At 33.3% G+C, this 18,335-nt stretch overlaps 1 protein-coding gene across 3 annotated transcripts in view; it reads right to left on the bottom strand.

Moving 5' to 3' along the window:
- Positions 1–18,335, bottom strand: part of BLOC1S5 (biogenesis of lysosomal organelles complex 1 subunit 5) — an 89,609-nt gene that overhangs the window by 31,536 nt on the left and 39,738 nt on the right. For 2 of the 3 annotated variants that reach the window (XM_039869379.1, XM_039869377.1), the window contains one exon: positions 14,843–16,779. The exons of the other annotated variant lie outside the window; for it this stretch is intronic. In XM_039869379.1, coding sequence (XP_039725313.1) covers positions 16,761–16,779 — 19 coding nt within the window. In that variant the 3' untranslated portion in view covers positions 14,843–16,760. Of the gene's footprint in view, positions 1–14,842; positions 16,780–18,335 lie in introns of those variants that run through there. 3 annotated transcript variants of the gene reach the window in all.

Below are 18,335 nucleotides of genomic sequence, written 5' to 3'. Positions count from 1 at the left end.
TTTCCAAACGGCTTTATAATTGGCTTAATGTCCAGATGACTATTCCCAATTTTCTCATGGCACATGAAGAAGAAAACTTGTGTGTGTGTCTTGATGAAATAATATATTGTGCCAGTTTTCTTTCAGATGAGAATTCCAGAAGGTAATGTGTAAATGTTAGAAGTCCTCCTAATTTCTATTTTTTGCCATGAACATCATTATGCTACCTTGGCAATGTCCAGATTGTTATGGATCGTGGGGAAGACAGCTCTTATTACGAATGCCTACAACCTACATTGATGATACAGGAGTCATGGGTTCAAAAAGCTCTCTCACCTACTTGAAAACATGTTTTGATGAAATAGATATTCATTCCTTCTAGAAAGTGTACATTTCTTATCTGGAATGTCTGAACCAGAAGTCCCAAATTCTTTTCAGGCGTAAAAGGAAAACAATGTCATATATAAGCATAGTTCCAGAAGCTGCAGGTAATCTCTGGGATGGTTCCCAAACGTGAAAAGGAACTCAAGGCCAACATGTCACAAGAGACTCTAAAGCAGTACGGTGTTCCCAAAGTAAAGACAAACAACTCTCTGGCAAGAGCCCCTCTCAGTAACGCCGAGTAGGTAGTAATTTGTTACTGCTGGTACTGGATTCCAGTGAAGGAAACTAAAATGTCATACTTTCATTCACAACACTGTCTCATGGAATTATTTTTTCCGGATTCCTTGGGAAGTTAAAGTATTTTAGAAGAATATCAGGAACTGTTGTTTCAGCCTGTTTTGTGAGTAGATAATTGCCTTCCAACTCCATTATTTCAGGAAATGATACGTGCGGCATTGTTCCTAGATGGGGTAGCACTGTGTTTTAGCAAGACCCATAAATGCTTATTAAACAAAACAAAACAAAAGCATGCAGTCTAAGTCACTTCGCTGAACTCAGACTTTTTGAATCTGGTCTCTAGATAAGAGGCTGGCTCCAGACAACCTACCCACATACCAATAACATTCTTTTGAAAGGGTGTAAGCAAAACTTGTTTTGAGAAATGAGAAATTTTACCCAAATTACTGAATGTGGTAATAACTTCAGTAAATTATCAAAATGGGTTTAGCAGAGACCTATTTCAAAGGCTAGATTTTTCTCTAATTTGGGTCTGAATCAAAGTCCAGCCTGGGAACTAGAAGTAAAACACATTTTATCCTGAGAAGTACCTTTGATTCCATGGAATATATTAGCTGATCTTCCCAAAATGTGACATCATTTGTGGTACCAGCTGTATGGGTGTGCCATCTAAGGATTTACAAAACTAGTATTTCTTTGGCTTTAATATGTATTTTAAGATCATAGAAAGCAGTCTAATCCAGCTAAGTGCTCCAAGGGGAACTGCTATGGACTTCATTTTAAGAAGTTTAAAGTACTTATGACCATGACCTATCAACCTTTTTGTGGATGTCTTACAAAGAATAAATTCCCAAATGTACACCTATAATAGTTGTTAATGACGATGATGATAACAATGTCATAAAAGCAAACATTAAATATAGTACTTATATAACAGGCTATTTTTAATACACTGCGTAAGTTAACTCATTTAATCCTCAAAACAAACTTGTATGGTAAGTTTTGGTACTTTTACTACTACTGTTTTACAGATGAGGAAACTGAGGCACAGAGAGGTTAAGTAACTGGTCCATGGTCACGTAGTTAATAAGTTAAAGAGGAGAAATTTGAACTCCAAGGGGATGCTCTGCTCCCATTAGCTATGCTCTCTCTCATGGTTCTCAGATACTTCTGATTCAGTTATACAATGGTCATATCACCTCTGAGATGTACTGAAAATTTGCTAGTTAGAATCCCTATTATTATTTAATATTAGTTTCCTATAGTTGTTGTAGAGAGGTTTTATTTTTCTCTTGAAGAATATGCCATGTTGCTACATGATTCTTCCATAAAAAGGAAAACATTTCTATGGAATACCTATGCCCAGCTTTGTCATTCAAAGTTTAAGGGTGGTATATATAGAATTAAGCTATTTAGAAATACCTCAGTTCTTTAATAGTACACTTTAAAAAAATCAGCTGTGAAGAAATCCAGGTGAAAAGAGTATTGCCTCTTACTTTTCAGTTTCTATAGACTTGAGTTTTCCTTTCCCTAACACTTAAAAAGGGAACTTGTACTTTTCTTTACTAAGATCATATATATATGTTGCTAGGTGGGCGATGGAGATGAAACTACCTGGAGAATGGTAACCAGACCTCATAGGTACAACACTCGCCCTCTCCTTGGAGATCTGTCGCCGCTACCACCACCATGTATTTAATGTTGAGGGATAGCTCCTTCCTTAATTCCCTCCACATAACTGAGATCATGTTGGAACACTTAAACAGGTTTCACTGAGGATTTAGGGGTTACATAATAGAAAAAGCCACAAAATATAACTAGATAATCTGGTTTATAAAGCATAACTCACTATCTTCGACTCAGGCACTCTTACAAAGATGACTGCATGACTACCTCCCTGTGGCAGAGGCTATCTTAACTCCCATCCCCTGGGAGTACTATCAAGTGTGCCTAGAATTCTGAAAGTCCAGCTAAGAAAGGGGAGGGAAAAGAAGAAGAGAGAAGATTCTCACACTCATCAGATCCTCTCTAAGAATCACCACTTTCTCAGGTGATTAATATTAACAATGTCCACAGATTCCAGGACTCGAGTATGGTCTACTCTGTGTCCTTAATAAAAGATCTACATGAGATTATAAGACAGTAAACCCAAGACCAGTACAAGAGAAGTACATATATATATTAGATTCTTAAGAGAGAAAGGTGTTTTGTTACACTCTTATGATTGCAGACACCATCAGAACCTGGAATCTCCAACAATGCCCTAACTCACTTCATGGTAACCCAGGTCTCTGATGTCAGGACAAGCCTGGATAAGGGGTAAAAAGAAATGAACATAAACCGGTGGGGGCTGCTTTACACCCTCATTATCATTTCTCCAGTCCCAGTGTAAGCCTGTAGGCAGCAACCTCATGGCCAACTCAGTCACCTCACAGAACATCTCATACTTAGAGAACCAAGGACAAAAAATGTTATGGAAGCTCACTGAATCTGCAAATTGCAATACCTTTATCCAGCGATGGGTTTAAAGCCGGGATCCCCAACTCCTGGGCCACAGACTGGTACCAGTCCTGGCTTGTTAGGAACCAGGCTGCACAGCAGGTGAGTGGTGGGCCAGCAAGTGAAGCTTTATCTGTATTTGCAGCCACTCCCCAGCACTAGCATCACCACCTCAGCTCCACCTCAGATCATCAGGCATTAGATTCTCATAGGACCACCGGTCCCTGGTGCCAAAAAGGTTGGGGACCGCTGCTTTAAAGAACTACCATTGTCACCTAAGTACATTTAAAAATGCGTCCGTGTGTTTGGTAGTGTTCTCTTCTCTCATCTACTTCTTATTCTCAACAAGTCATATTAAAATCTTCAAAATCTCTTCAGCACCAGATAAGAGAGAAACGGTGAGACTTCATTTGGAAGTGAGATAGAGAACTTTCTCTTTTGAGACAGTAAGTGTAACAACAAAAAGAGAAGTAGACTGGTGGAAGGCTGGACTGAGGATAAAGAAGGATTTGGCCTAAACCATGGAATCCTTTCTTCAGGAACTAAGGGATTCTGTTTCCCTTATTCATACTTGGCAACATGACTTTCAGGGGAACAGCAGAGGGTACATTCCAGGTCCTATAAATTGAAACTCTGGATACACATCTCAAAAAAAAAAATCATTAAATATAGTGGCCGGTTACTAGTTCAAAGCATTATATACTACTGCGTCTACTGGTACTATAATGTTTTGAGACATGATTGTCTTCGTGGGCTAGCTAAGAGGCTAATCACTATGTATGTCACTGTTTCCATCTGGAGGTTGATTATAAGTTCTAAACAGATGACCTAAATTTTTAGCAAAATATATATATTTGTTAATTGGGTGTAATTTTTTTCAAAAAGATAAGATTTCAAGTATCTATTTACACCATGTACAGTTTACCTCAAAAGCTTTGAAATAGCAAATATTATAAATTAGGTGATGATAGATAGACTAGAAACCTGATGGTATAGACTAAAAATAATGAAACATTCATTAAATATTTGCCTTCAAATTCAATCACTGCAAAACACGAATGTCATGTAAACACTATGATAATTCAAATTTTCCTCAGTCAAACTCATGACTAGCCCTATAATATAGAGAGAACTTTCTTTTATAAATACATGCACATGTTCTAGGCATGAGATATAAAATAGTATAAAACACATTCTTTGTTCATGAACAATTCAGTCTTCCAGGAAAGGAAATGGGAACTCTTTAAATAGAGGTAGCTGCTTAATAAAATCCCATAATATTTTCTCACTAATTATATAAAAGCAAAATATTTATGTAAAAGACAAAGATATCCTTGATATCTTAATATCTTTTTGATTTTCCTAATTTATAGTGATAAGTATTCTCAAAAGCAAAGATTCAGTCACTTGGGTTAACAATTATGAACATATATGAAAAGGTAACAGGGCCGAGTACCTAAATCTGAAGTTGTGATAGTAATTGTCATAAGTAATATATCAGTACATAGACATATCTACATATGGATGTTAAAAATTCCCACTATCTTAAATTCTAAACCAAGAGCTTCATCTCTAGCCTGCCCTGTCTAGACTAGAAATTGCTATTTTCAGCTACATTCTCAAAAATCCATGTGCAGGGTAGTAATTTCCTCATATATCTGAGTCTATAGAGTAACTTTCCTCATCACACCACTCACTCTAATAGTCTCATTACCTATAGAATAAGCAGAAATTATTAAAGTTGGAAATGGTATAAAAATTGTCTAAGTGATATGTTTAAGTTCCCGTATAAATTTAGTGACAGAAGCATGACTAAAATCTAGGTCTTTTGACTCTCAAAGCAGCGCACTTTCCAATTTCCAGTCTTATCTACCACTGTTTTCAACATCAAAGAAATTTATTAATTATTGTTTGAATTTGCCAGTATTTCCATCTGGGTTTTTGATAAACAAGGGCAGAAATCAAGCTTTATTTACCTTTTTTTTGTCCTTAGGATCTGTCCAGGAATACAAAGTGAGTGAAACACAGGTGTTCCATAAATGCTTATTGAACTAAACTAAATCGGGTATTTTGCTATCCTTATCAGTCTCTAAACCCTAGTGAGTTCAAGTTTTATCTTTATTATGAATAATTCTCTGATTATAATTCGCAAAGATAGTTCCTACTTGGAATTCACTTATTTTAATCATAAACTGGTTGCTTTGTATATCATAGTTTTTAATATGTAATATTATGATCTTGGTTTTTCTATTTTATTATTACATGTGCATGACTCTATTATAAATTTCTTTAAGATGGAGTGCTATTATTGACTGTTCCTCTCAGAATAGGATCCAGAAACAGCACAAGGTTCCAATGGATGAACGCTTACTAAGGTCTACTTTGGTTTCCATACTAGGTGGAAAAAAATATCCTGACAACTAGCTCTTTAATTCCTATTATTATTTTCCACCAATTACCATATTTTTGTCTCTAAAAATTAATTTAGAAATTATAACTCTACCTTAATTTGGAGGAAAGGACCAAAGTTTTTCAAAATCCCTTTGAAAACTTTACTGGAAATGCTGTTTCTTGATTTAATTTGGTTACAAGTTGTAACTCAATGAATTGTGCACTATTCTCTACTTCAGTATAAAGTCTAAAACATTATCGAGAGGCTTTTTATTGTCAATAAAACTCTCACATCAATTATATAATAAAAGAACCTGTACATTTGAGACATGAAGTCAGGAAAAAATAAAATTCTCAAACGTACTATCAATCCTCTAGGTATTATACAGGCTTTTCTACATTTTGGTATTTTTATTCAGGGATATAACTTAAGTTTTTTATCTCTTATATAACTTTCTATATAGGTGGTATGCACCCATCTACACAGAACGGCTTAGAGGGGGAAAAAAATCTTTTATCACAGTGACACCTGCTGGTTTTTAGCTATAAATTTTAGGTTCCAAGGACAGATTCTTTAGTGTTAAAATTTTTCTTAATAAAATTACATATTAATACTTTCTATTTTAATAAAGTTTTTGGATGATTTAAGACTTGATAATTAAGTTGTAAAACAAATTTATTTAATACAGAATTGGCCATATAATTTTTTTTGGTGATACTGATCTCATTATAATTTTATGAACTATTATCTTTAAAAAGATAAAATTTCCAAAAAAGCTGCTTAAGCATTTCAGAGTACTTTAAAAATGATTTTTCTTGTGGCTTTCTTTTCAAATTCTCAACAAATTCTATAAGGAAATACATTATATTAAATCTTAAAAACATCTGCAGAATTATTTCTTTGAAAAAGTATAATTTTAGCAATATGGGCAATTTTATAGAAGTCAAAGAATTAGATCTATGACGTAATAGGAAAACTTTTAAACATAATCTAGCTAATCTTATACATTGACTTTTTTCTTGCAGTTATTACTGACATATAATTGACATAAACATTGTATTAGTTTAAGGTGTACAATATGATTTGATATATGTATATATTGTGAAATGATCACTACAATAAGTTAACATCTATCACCTCATATAGTTATTTTTTTCTTGCAATGAGAACTTTTAAAATCCACTGTCTTAGCAACTTTCAATTATATAACAAAGTATTGTTTACTATGATCATCATGGTGGACATTATATCCCCAGACCTTATTAATCTTATATCTGGCACCAATCTATTTGCTGTTTCTATGAGTCTGACTGGTTGTTTTTGAGATTCCACATATAAGTGAGATTGTGCAGTATTTGTCTTTCTCTGAATTTCACTTAGTATAATGCCCATAATGCCTTTAATGTCCATCCAAGTCATCACAAATGGCAGGATTTCCTTTTTTTTATGGCTAATATTCCATTGCATATACACATTTTATTTTTTAATTAAATTTATAGGGTGACATAAATTTCAAATGTACAATTCTATAATACATCATCTGTATACTGCATTGTGTGTTCACCATCCAAAGTCTAGTATCCCTCTGCTACCATATATTTGACTATCTTTATCCTCTTAATCTTCCCTCCACTCCCCTTCTCCTCGGGTAACCATTCTTCTGTTATTTGCGTCTACCAGTTTGTTTTGTTTGTTCATTTGTTGGCTTTGTTTTATATCCCATGTATGAGTAAAATCATATGGTTTTTGTCTTTTTCCACTTGACTTACTTTGCTTAACATAACACTCCCAAGATCCACCCATTTTGTCATAAATGCCAGTATTTCATCCTTTCTTATGGCTGAACAATATTCTATTGTACATATGTACCACATCTTATTTATCCAATCATCCATCGAAGGACACTTAGGTTGTTTTCATGTCTGGGCTACTATGTATAATGCGGTAATGAACATAAAGGTACATATATTTTTAGGAATAAATGTTTTCAAATATAGCAGGTGGATACCCAGACGAGGGATTGCTGGGTCATAAACTAGCTCTATCCTTAATTGTCTGAGCAAACTCCATACTGTTTTCCACAGTGGCTGTACAAATTTACCTTCCCACCAAAAGTGTATGAGGGTTCTTTTTTTCTCCACATCCTCTCCAACACTTGTTACTTGTCTTATTGATAATGGTCATTCTAACAGGGGTAAGGTGGTATCTCATTGTGGTTTTGATTTGCATTTCCCTCATAGCTAATGATGATTTTTTTTTTTGGTCTCATTTCTTTGAAAAATGCCATTGAGATTTTGATGAGATTGCTTTAAATCTTTATATTGCTTTAGGTAATATGGCCATTTTAACTATGTTGATTGAATCCATGAACATGGAATATCTTTCTAATTCTTGGTGTCTTAATTTCTTTCAACAATGTCTTGTGATTTTCAGTGTACAGGTCTTTCGCATCCTTTCTTAAGTTTATTACTACATACCACATTTTCTTTATCCATTCATCCATCCATAGACACTTAGGTTGTTTCCATGTCTTGGTATTATAAATAATGTTGCAATGAACATTGGATATGTAACTCTTCCAGATAGTGATTTTCTTTCCTTTGGATACATACCCAGAAATGAAATTGCTGGATCATATAGTTCTATTTTTAATTTTTTGAGAACTCTCCATACTGTTTTCCATAGTGGCTGCACAAATTTACATTCCCACGACAGTGCACAAGGGTTCCCTTTACTCCACATTCTTGCCAACACTAGTTATCTTTTGTCTTTTTGATGACAGTCTTTCTAACAGGTACACAATGATATCTCGCTGTGGTTTTGATTGGCCATTTCCCTGATGATTAGTAATGTTGAGCACTTGATGGCCATTTCATATGTCTTCTTTGGAGAAAAGTCTATTCAGTTCCTCTGCCCATCTTGCAATTGGACTGCTTTTTCGCTGTTGAGTTTTTCGAGTACTTTATATTTTTGGATATTAAAACTTCCTCAGATATATGACTTGCAAATATGTCCCCCATTCTGTATGTTGCCTTTTCAATTTTGTTGGTTTCCTTTGCTGTTCAGCAGCTTTTTAGTTTGTTGTTGTCCTACTATTTTTGCTTTTGTTGCCTTTGCAACAACAAAAACTATTGTCAAGACCAATGTTAAGGAGCTTACTCTCTATCTTTTCTTCTAGTTTTATGGTTTCAAATCTTACATTCAAGTCTTTAATCAATTTTGAATTGGTTTTGTGTAAGGTGTAAGATAGGGGCCCAGTTTCTATCTCTTGTATGTGGCTACTTTTCCTGGCACCATTTATTGAAGAAACTGTCCTTTCCACATTGTACAGTCTTGATTCCTTTGTCATAAATTGCCATATATGCATGAGTTTATTTCTGGGCTCTGTTCTATTGGTTGGTATGTCTGTTTTTATGCTAATATCATAATGTTTTGGTTACTATAGCTTTGTAATATTGTTTGAAGTCAAGAAGTGTGATGCCTCCAGCTTTTTTTCCTCAAGATTTATTAGGCTATTTGGGATCTTTTGGGTTCTGTACAAATTTTAGGACTGTTTGTTCTACTTCTGTAAATGCCATCAGAATTCTGATAGGGATTGCACTGAATTTGTAGATTGTTTTGGGTAGTGTGGACATTTTAACAATATGAATTCTTCCAACCCATGAGCATGGAATACTTTCCACTTATTTGTTTCTTGTTCAATTTCTTTCATCAGTGTCGTAGCCTTCAGCGTACGAACCCTTTCACCTCTTTGGTTAAATTTATTCCGATTTTATTCTTTTTAATGTGATTTTAAATGGGATTCTTTTCTTAATTTCTTTTTGATAGCTTGTTGTTACTATACTGAAACACAACAGATTTCTACATGTTGATTTTGTATCCTGCAACTTTACTGTGTTTATTAATTCTAACAGTCTTTTGAAGTATATAGGGTTTTCTATACATAAGTAAAACTGTCTCTATTTATAGATGAGACTGACTTCTCTTATAGGCAATTTTTCACTCATAAATGATAATATTTCTACAGAGGCTAACTCTTCTCTACCCACTTGGTCTCAATCAAACTTTATTTTCTTTTTTAAGTTTAAGGGGCGGGTGGTGGGGTGAAGTGGGGGAACAGTTATCCCAAAGATTAATGGAAACCACATATTCTGCATCCAATTCAACTTTTGAAAAGTATAGTATTGCCAAGGTTGGCTGTGAAGTGGATCTACTGGCCATGAGGGCTGGATACATTGCAAGGGGCTGGATCTTCAGTATTCGCTCTCCTCTTTAAGTAAACACTAGAGCACTTGAACCTGGTACATGCTGTTCTCAGTGACTAGAACCATACACTGGTCTCTCCCTGAATGACACTCATGTTATATTTTATCCTGTGGCACAGCTTGACCATCCTGTAAATCTGAAACAGTAGCAAATACCTTTAATAATTCAGAATATTTAAGAAAACTGAAATTTCACATATTGACATTAATGTTTGGAGTACATGGAGCATTCTTTATTTAAAAAACTATATAATTATAAAGAAAAATTTGTGGCTACATCTGTACTATGGATTTTCATATCATTTACTCTATCAGATATATTGTTGCTGGCCCAACATTAGGTGAGCAAAACACTATAGTCCCTATATTTTTACCATTAAAGAGTAAAATGATAAAAATATAGGGACTATAGTGTTTTGCTCACCTAATGTTGGGCCAGCAGCAATATATCTGATAGAGTAAATGATATGAAATTTAATCTTAATTTAATTTTTATCTTGGTTTTAGGATAAAGATTACATATAAAGCACTTAAAAGTACACTATAAAACTGCAAGCTGTAAGCTGTTTTATACAAATAGAAGTATTGTGTTTATTAACCTTAAATTGATTTTGTGAGTATCAAATGTTAGCGTTTTTATTAATTTATTGCTCTGTGGAGTGCATTATATTTGAAAAATCTATGTTTCTTTTCTTGTTTAGGGAACATAAATATAAGAAGTCAGAGAAAATATTTCTTTGCTAATATTGCAAGACAAATCACAAGAAAGCACTGTTTTCAGAAGCTAAAATTTAAAAAATGAGAAGAAAAGGAAGAGCAAGGTTTAAGTAATATAACTGATTTTGATTTTTCTTTCATTGTATGACTTTGAGTTGCACTAAGACAATAAAACATTAATATTCACATTTTATTGGAGTTGAAAATTAATAAAATAATTATAAAACCTTTCTGAAGAATTAAGAAAAATCTAGTAGGAAATATATTTTGTATAATGGGAGTTTCAAATATTTTGACTGAATTAATGTTTAAAATATTTTTCTAGTATTTTTTTATCCTGAGATACAGATTTAGAGCTCCAAATGGCAGAGAAGAGCCTCTAAATTCCAAAGCAATAAAACTCTCTATTTTTTAATTTGCAATGCAATCAGAACCCAATATATTGAAACACATGTATATTAGGAAACAGTTTAGAAAGTAAATAGAAGTATTCAGATAGAAAGCCTATGTGTTACAGGAGCAGAGGAGAATTCACAATGTATCTGGGAAGCATCTGTGACTCCTCCAGATTTTCATGTTACTTTAGGTCTAATACCACAGATCTAGTACTTCTATCTACACATCCATAAGAGGGACCTGGGACATTGTAACATACAATAATGTCCTTAAAAAAAAAAAAAGAATCCAAAACAAAGTATTCAGATAACAGTTATGTAGGTTTAGAACAGACTACCATACTCTTAATCACTTTCATTAGCTCACCAATAGTAAAAAGAATCCATACAAGTAATAGAAATAATCGAATTAGCTCATAGATAGTAATAAGAAACAATCAAATGGAAAATATTTGGTACAATATTCGAAAAAAAAGTTATCTTTTATATTAGAATACAGTCATGTTTTGGGGGGAGAAATTTTCATATAATAAAATCAGCATATACTTGTCTAACAAGCCATTTCTATACAGAGAATTCTCACTAGCTACAGAACAAAGTAGTATACATACACACACACACACACACACACACACACACACACACAAACTATAGTTTTGATCCATGCCTGAGTTTCTGACAAATTAATAAAAACAAAAACAGATATGGAAAACTGAAATTCCATAGGGTAATTTAGCTCTAGAACTTGTAATTGTCCTATAATAAAGGCATCTCTCCTTCCCTGCAGCCAGAAGGACTCCAGTTTTAAGGAGCCATGTCTACATTGGGGAAAGAATCATGATCTGGGTCTGTATTAGTCTGCTCTGGCTGCCACAGTAAAATACCATGGATGGCATAGCAGAAACAAACGAACAAAATTTACCTTTTAACAGTTCTGGAGGGAAGATGTTCAAGATCGAGGTGCTAGAAAATTCCATTTCTGATGGGGTCTCTCTTCCCGGTTTACAGATGGCCACCTTTTTGCTGTGACCTTTTCTCTGAGACTGTGTGGAGAGAGAGAGTCCTCTGTTGTCTCTTCCTCTTCTTATAAGGACACCAGTGTTAATAGATTAGGGCCCCACCCTTATGATTTCAACTACCTCCTTAAGGCCCTATCTCCAAATGCAGTCACATTGGGAGTTAGGGTTTCAACATGTGAATTTTGAGGGACACAATTCGGTTCTTAACAGAGACTGAGCTGGATGAGCAGTAGAATTGATGAACCAGGGCACCACTCTCAGTGAGTAAATTAGGAAAACATCTAAAGTTTATCCTCCTCTTTACTTGAACTAGAGCTGTGAAGGGAGACAAAAATCTCCTCTAGGAATACCTTATCACAGCCCAACACTCGTATGTTTAAGGATGAAATTCACATCACCTCTAAGTGTATGTGAGCGTGCATGAGCTAAAAATGGGAGGGAGAGGCAGGAAACTCTAGGTGAAAACTGACTTTGAAGTGCCACAAGAAACAAACTGGTGGTTCTAGAAATAGAAATATATGTAGCAACATACTTTAAACAAAAATTACTCCAAAATAAAGTTCAGAGGAATATTAACCCACAATCAAAATCAATGATCACATTAGAAAACAAGTCACTATAAACTTGTTTGAGACAAAACAACAAATAAACTTAGAGTCAGATCCACACACGAAAAAGTATATTTAATATGTTTAAAGAAAAGAAAAAGAGTGAATAATGCAACTACCCCAAATGACCAGCAAAGTTTGAGAAAAAAACAAACAATACTTCTGGAAATGAAAAAATTATAACTGTAATTAAAAATTTGATAGGTTAAATAGGTTAGAGACAATGAGAAGACAGAATTAGTGAAATGAACATGAACAACAGATTTAAAGAATTATCCAGAATTCAACACATAGAGACAAAGAGATAGAAAATATGAATCAAAAATAAAGAGATGGAAAACAATGAGACAGTAAAACATAGTATAATTTGATTTCCTAAAGTAAAAAATAGAGAGAATGGGGGAAGTACTATATTCAAAAAGATAAAAGTTGAGAATTTTTTAGAGTTTATGAAAGGCACTAATTCTCAGATTCAAGAAGGTCAATGAATCTAAATAGGATAATGAAAAGAAATCCATAGCTGGACACACTGTAGTATAATGACATTTGACTGTGTAATACCAAAGATAAAGACCTTAAATATAATGAGAGAAAAGACAGATTAGATACAAATGAGAGCTGATCATGCCAACAACTAGCATTTCAGAAGCAACAATGACAGTAAGAAGACAACTGAATAATATCATTAAACAATGAGAAAAAATAACTGTCAATCTAGAATTGTATACCCAGCTAACTTTCAAGGATAATAAAAGTGGTAAACCTGTAAGTAAGTCTAAACAAATACTAACTGTGTAACTATTTCTGCAGTTAAACTGAGATAAAACTAAAATTCTAGACATTAATTAGTAAGTTGAGGGGAGAAAATCAGACTGTTCAAAAGCCTCTTATATTTAGAAAGAGTAAATATATTAACTTTAGATTTTAAGTTAACTACGCACTATAAAATAAAAATTGAGTTTTTACCTCCTAAACTAGTAGAGGAAATGGAAAAACAAAACAAACTTAATCAATCTGAAAGAAGGCAAAACAAAACAAAAAACATAAAGGCAGTGAGGAAACATAAAAGGCAGGACAAAAAGCACAATAAGATGGTATAAATAAACCCTAATATATTAATAAGGTCCACAAATGCAGAAGGAGTAAACTCTCCAAGTAAAAGATAATCAGATAAAAAGAAAAAAAATCTAGTTACAGTTTTTGAGAGACATCTAAAACATAGCAGAAAGGTTCAACAGGAAGATAAAGAACTATAAACCACATAAATACTAACCAGCTGGTGTGGTGTATACATATAGATGTATATATATATATATATATATATATATATATATATATATATATATATATATATACACACACACATACACATATATATACGCACATACATATATACACAGACATATAGATGTATATATATTTTTTAAAGCATAGATTTCAAAGCAATATAAAATGAAATAAAAACATTATTAGAAATAGAGGCTATGACTATAAATACTCAATTCTAAGCTTGGATGATAATTCTAAATGTGTGTGTACTGAATAACAAAGCTTTAAAATACACAAAACAAAAACTGACAGAATTACACAGAACTTAAAAATCCACTAGATTAGGAAATTTAAACACATCTCAGAATCTGCAAGATCAAGTAGAAGGAAAAACAATAGTAAAACAAAGACAGATTGAACAACACAATTAACAAGTTTGGTCTAATGGACACCCGGCGACTTGAAAATATGTATACTTTCATGTACTAATGAAACATTTATAAAAACTGACCATATTTTAAGTCATAAGGCAAATCTAAACAAATTTCAACATATCGATTTTATATGAACCTATTCTGTGACTACAATCCCAGTAAAGCAGCAATCAATAAGAACAGAATTTAAAAATCTACTTGTTAGGATATGAAACAAAACCCACACATATGTCAAAAAATCAATAAAAAATTGAAAATACTTAGAACTTATAAACAAATATTTCTATAGCACTTTAAATTGACAAAACATTATTTTGTCACAGAATTCTATGAGCTATACAGATGTTGAGCATTATCTCTGCTCAACATCATAAACAGCAGATATATTACAAATTAAGAAATTACTAGGTAAAAAGTTTATATATATATATATCAAAAGTGATCTAGAAACTGGGAAATATAAGTGAAAGTGTTCATTACTAAAAATATTAAAAGGAAAACAAACCACTTCCGCTCTTTTCAAAGTTATACTGAATAGCTAACAAAGTTACACAGAAAGAAGTTAGTATCTTCACATTTAAAGGTCAAAAGCCCATTAATTCTTTTTGGTGTTTGAAGTCCATTAGATCCTTAGATAACATATACAAAGTCATACGGTATTTATTATTCATATGAGATGAACAAACGCTATCAGAAATCCTTGTTGCACAAGTTGAGTAACCACAGTTAAAAGTACATTCTTGCTCAAACAGTCCTGATTTCTTGGTTACAGCATCTGTTCAAATGTGCAGTGGCAATTAATAACATTCCAAATACAGCCTATGGTACATTTACGTTCCCCTCCCTTTTCATGTGTGGGATATTTTTAGAAGTATTTTCCCCACATTCACTGAAAGAGAATTAAGAAAATTCCAACATGCCTTAGTGTCAGCAAGTGCTCTTTTTAGTCCAGGTACCAGAGAATGATTGATGAACCTGTCAAGCCTACAGTAGCGGACGGAGAAAGTTGGCAGAAGTTCAGTGTTATTGAAAGAAATCTCAAATACTTATTTCATCTCCTCTATTAACTTTAATCACATTTTCAACATGCAGCCAAGAATGAAGCTTTGACAGTAAGCCATAAATTTACACAAGTAAGCATTGTTAGCTTTCTGCACTAGCAACACTGAGATAATATGACAGAGCTGGGTATTTTCTTTCTTGTGCCTTTCTTTACTGAAGAGCAATACAAAATATTTAAAAGATTTATCCATACCTCAAATTCATTTGTCATAAAACTCTTGAAATTATTGCATTTAATCTTGCTTCTCAAGATTTATGGCAAATAAAAAATCAGCTTAGTTCCTCAATTAAACTATCAAGTACAGATTTTTTTAAAGATCACAGTGATGATAGAATTGGTATACGTTTCATCATAATACACTTGCTTATGAGAACAGATATTAAACACTAAAAAGGACTTACATTTAACACAGATCATTTGCCATGTGGACAAATACCTCTGGTATACTCAGAACCAGAATCTTTCTCTGGTTCCAGAGGGACTCCTTGGCAGATTTTGCTAATTACTCACTGAACAGCTGACACATGTATAGATATTTTTATCTTACAAAGCTTACCCACAGCAAAAGACACAAAAATGAGGTAAATACTCTGGGCAAGATTACAGTTCTTTGAAAGGCTAAAAGTCAACTATATTTTTGGTAAGTTTTCCTTCTAAGCATGTTTTAAAACCTGAATACATTAAGTGCTGGAAGGCCACAAAACTTAAGCCTATCTTGCCATCCAGTGAAATACGTGGCATTATGCTGCACTGCAAAATACAAAATCTGTAACCTTTCCCAAAAGGCGTTTCAAAGACCAACATGGCCATCTGTGCCACAGTGGAGACAAGGTTTTGACTCTCACCTCTCTTAAATGTGATCTCTGTTTCACGGACAGTTGTTTTTGTCTGCTTACTCATGAAATAACACTTTATATATTTTCCAATAGCCATAGAGGCTATAACAGGCAGCTATTTTATATGCTTTCTAAGCCACAATAACTAATATTAACCCTGTATAAGAATGACTTAATTATTTTTCTAAGTCTATACTTATAGTTCTGAGATAATCAATGGAAAAGAAGACCAATTCTCATTAACAAAGAGTAAATTTATCTCATTTTCCCCTCCTACTCCTGCCTCTTCAAACAATCATATATAGGCACTTAAAACTGAAAAAAATGTAGCACTCTTCCATTAAACATTTAATGAAGACTCCAGTAAAAGTTTCTTTCGATATAAGAGTGCCACTGAATATACTGTTGAGCTTGAAGCAGAGGCTAAATGGTTTGGCGGGAACAGTTTTTTGGGGGAAGTCAATGTTTTCTCATTGGTTTGTTATTATTGTGGTTCAAGTTCTTAAAAGGTTGAAAATTTTGCTAGGTCCTTCTCCATCTCGGCATATTGTTCTTTAAGCCTCTCCATAGCTTTTCTGTGCTCTTCATCCACTTCAGCCTGTTTGTTGTATTGTTCTTTCATGAAATCCTCCCACTGGGTTACATGCTGTTTTTCATTAGCTATTAAATGGTCATTATAAATCTGAGAAAAGAAAATGTGAAAGTCACGTGACATTTTCCAGACAAGTATTTTTCTATGCAGAAGAGACAAACATTACTTTACCTCTTGATATTTGGTTAATATAGCAATCAGCTTGAAAGTCACAATGATAAAATTGCATTACACTTTCAATGACCAATAAGAACATGATATATTAGAAACATCTAAGGCTAAGGTTTATTCTCTTCCTATGACTGACCATGGATATTCACATTTCTGAAATTTCAAAAATGTCTAATATCTTTAAATAACAAAACCAGACACAATTCAAGTAAATTTTCATATCTCTTTTTCTTCTCAAATTCCATTTAACTGCATATAATTTTTAAATCAAGTTTAAAGAATATATGCCCAAAGAATCATTATTATAGGAAATTAAAATGCATGTCTTATATAAAAGACTTTTTAGGCATATTAAAAAGAATCACGCATTATTAAATCACTGGAAGAGAATGCGAGAAAATTCTTCTGGTTCAGTTCCGTTCCTTAAAGCAAATAAACACCAAAAGCATCTGTTGTCAAATGTCTAAGTTCTTGAGATGCTCCTTAATATTTCTATATGAGGATGAAAAAATTTTTTCTTTTGAGTACCACAATAAAGATGAAACAATGTATAAGTAAAAAAGGCATACATTTGGTATAATTTCAATTATTAATTATCTTTGAATATTTATAACACTGAGCTAAATAGAAAGAGTATAAAAATAACTCTATGTCCTTGCCTCAAATATTCTACATACATGTCTTTAGAAGTTTCGATACAAGCTAAGTCCTATAAAACAAATAAGCAAAAACTGTGACAGATGCAAACTACAAAGCAACTAAAGTCAGCGCTTTAAATAGGACACCTGGTGTACTTAGATACTGGTAACTCAGATGCTGGCCACCAGATAGTTAACAGGAAAAAGATAAAAACGGTTTTTCTTGCTGCTCATACTGTCCTTGCTGTTCTATTTTCTCTCTCATCTGGGTCACGATGAAAAGCAGGATGAAGAGCTGATTAAGCCATCAAGATCTAAGTACCTACGAAATGCATATTTCTGCTAGTCGTTTTGTATATCTTATCTACTTCTAAAAACCCCTATTTTAAGATTATATTATTCTCATTCTACAGATGAAGAAATGAAAGCTTAAAGACACTAATTTACTTCTCCATGGTCACTCAACTACTAAGTAGATTCAAACTTAGGTCTTTTAATACTTATGCCTTTTCTATCACAAAGTACAAATCAGATCTTTCCAGAGAAACTAGAAGTTTCTTTCACTATAGAAAAAAAAAAGTCTGTTGCAAGAGCTTTTTCTGCCAATCTTATCTGAAGTTCCTCAGCATGGAGACTTTTCAAGTGAAGAGGTTGAAGGGAGCCTGAAGTCCCACAAACCCTTAGGATCTAAACAGGCATTACTGAGGAGAGTGGGTTAGGGAGGGATTTTCTGATCCAGTAAATTTGGGAAGCAGGTTAAGCAAAATTCGAAACATTATATTTTAACTTTTTAGCTTCATGGATTATAATTCTCCAAAAGATGAATAAAAAATGAAG

Source organism: Pteropus medius, unplaced genomic scaffold, assembly GCF_902729225.1.
Source record: "Pteropus medius unplaced genomic scaffold, Ma_sr-lr_union100, whole genome shotgun sequence".
NCBI classification, from domain to species: Eukaryota; Metazoa; Chordata; class Mammalia; order Chiroptera; family Pteropodidae; genus Pteropus; species Pteropus medius.
This window is presented reverse-complemented; position numbering and strand designations above follow the sequence as displayed.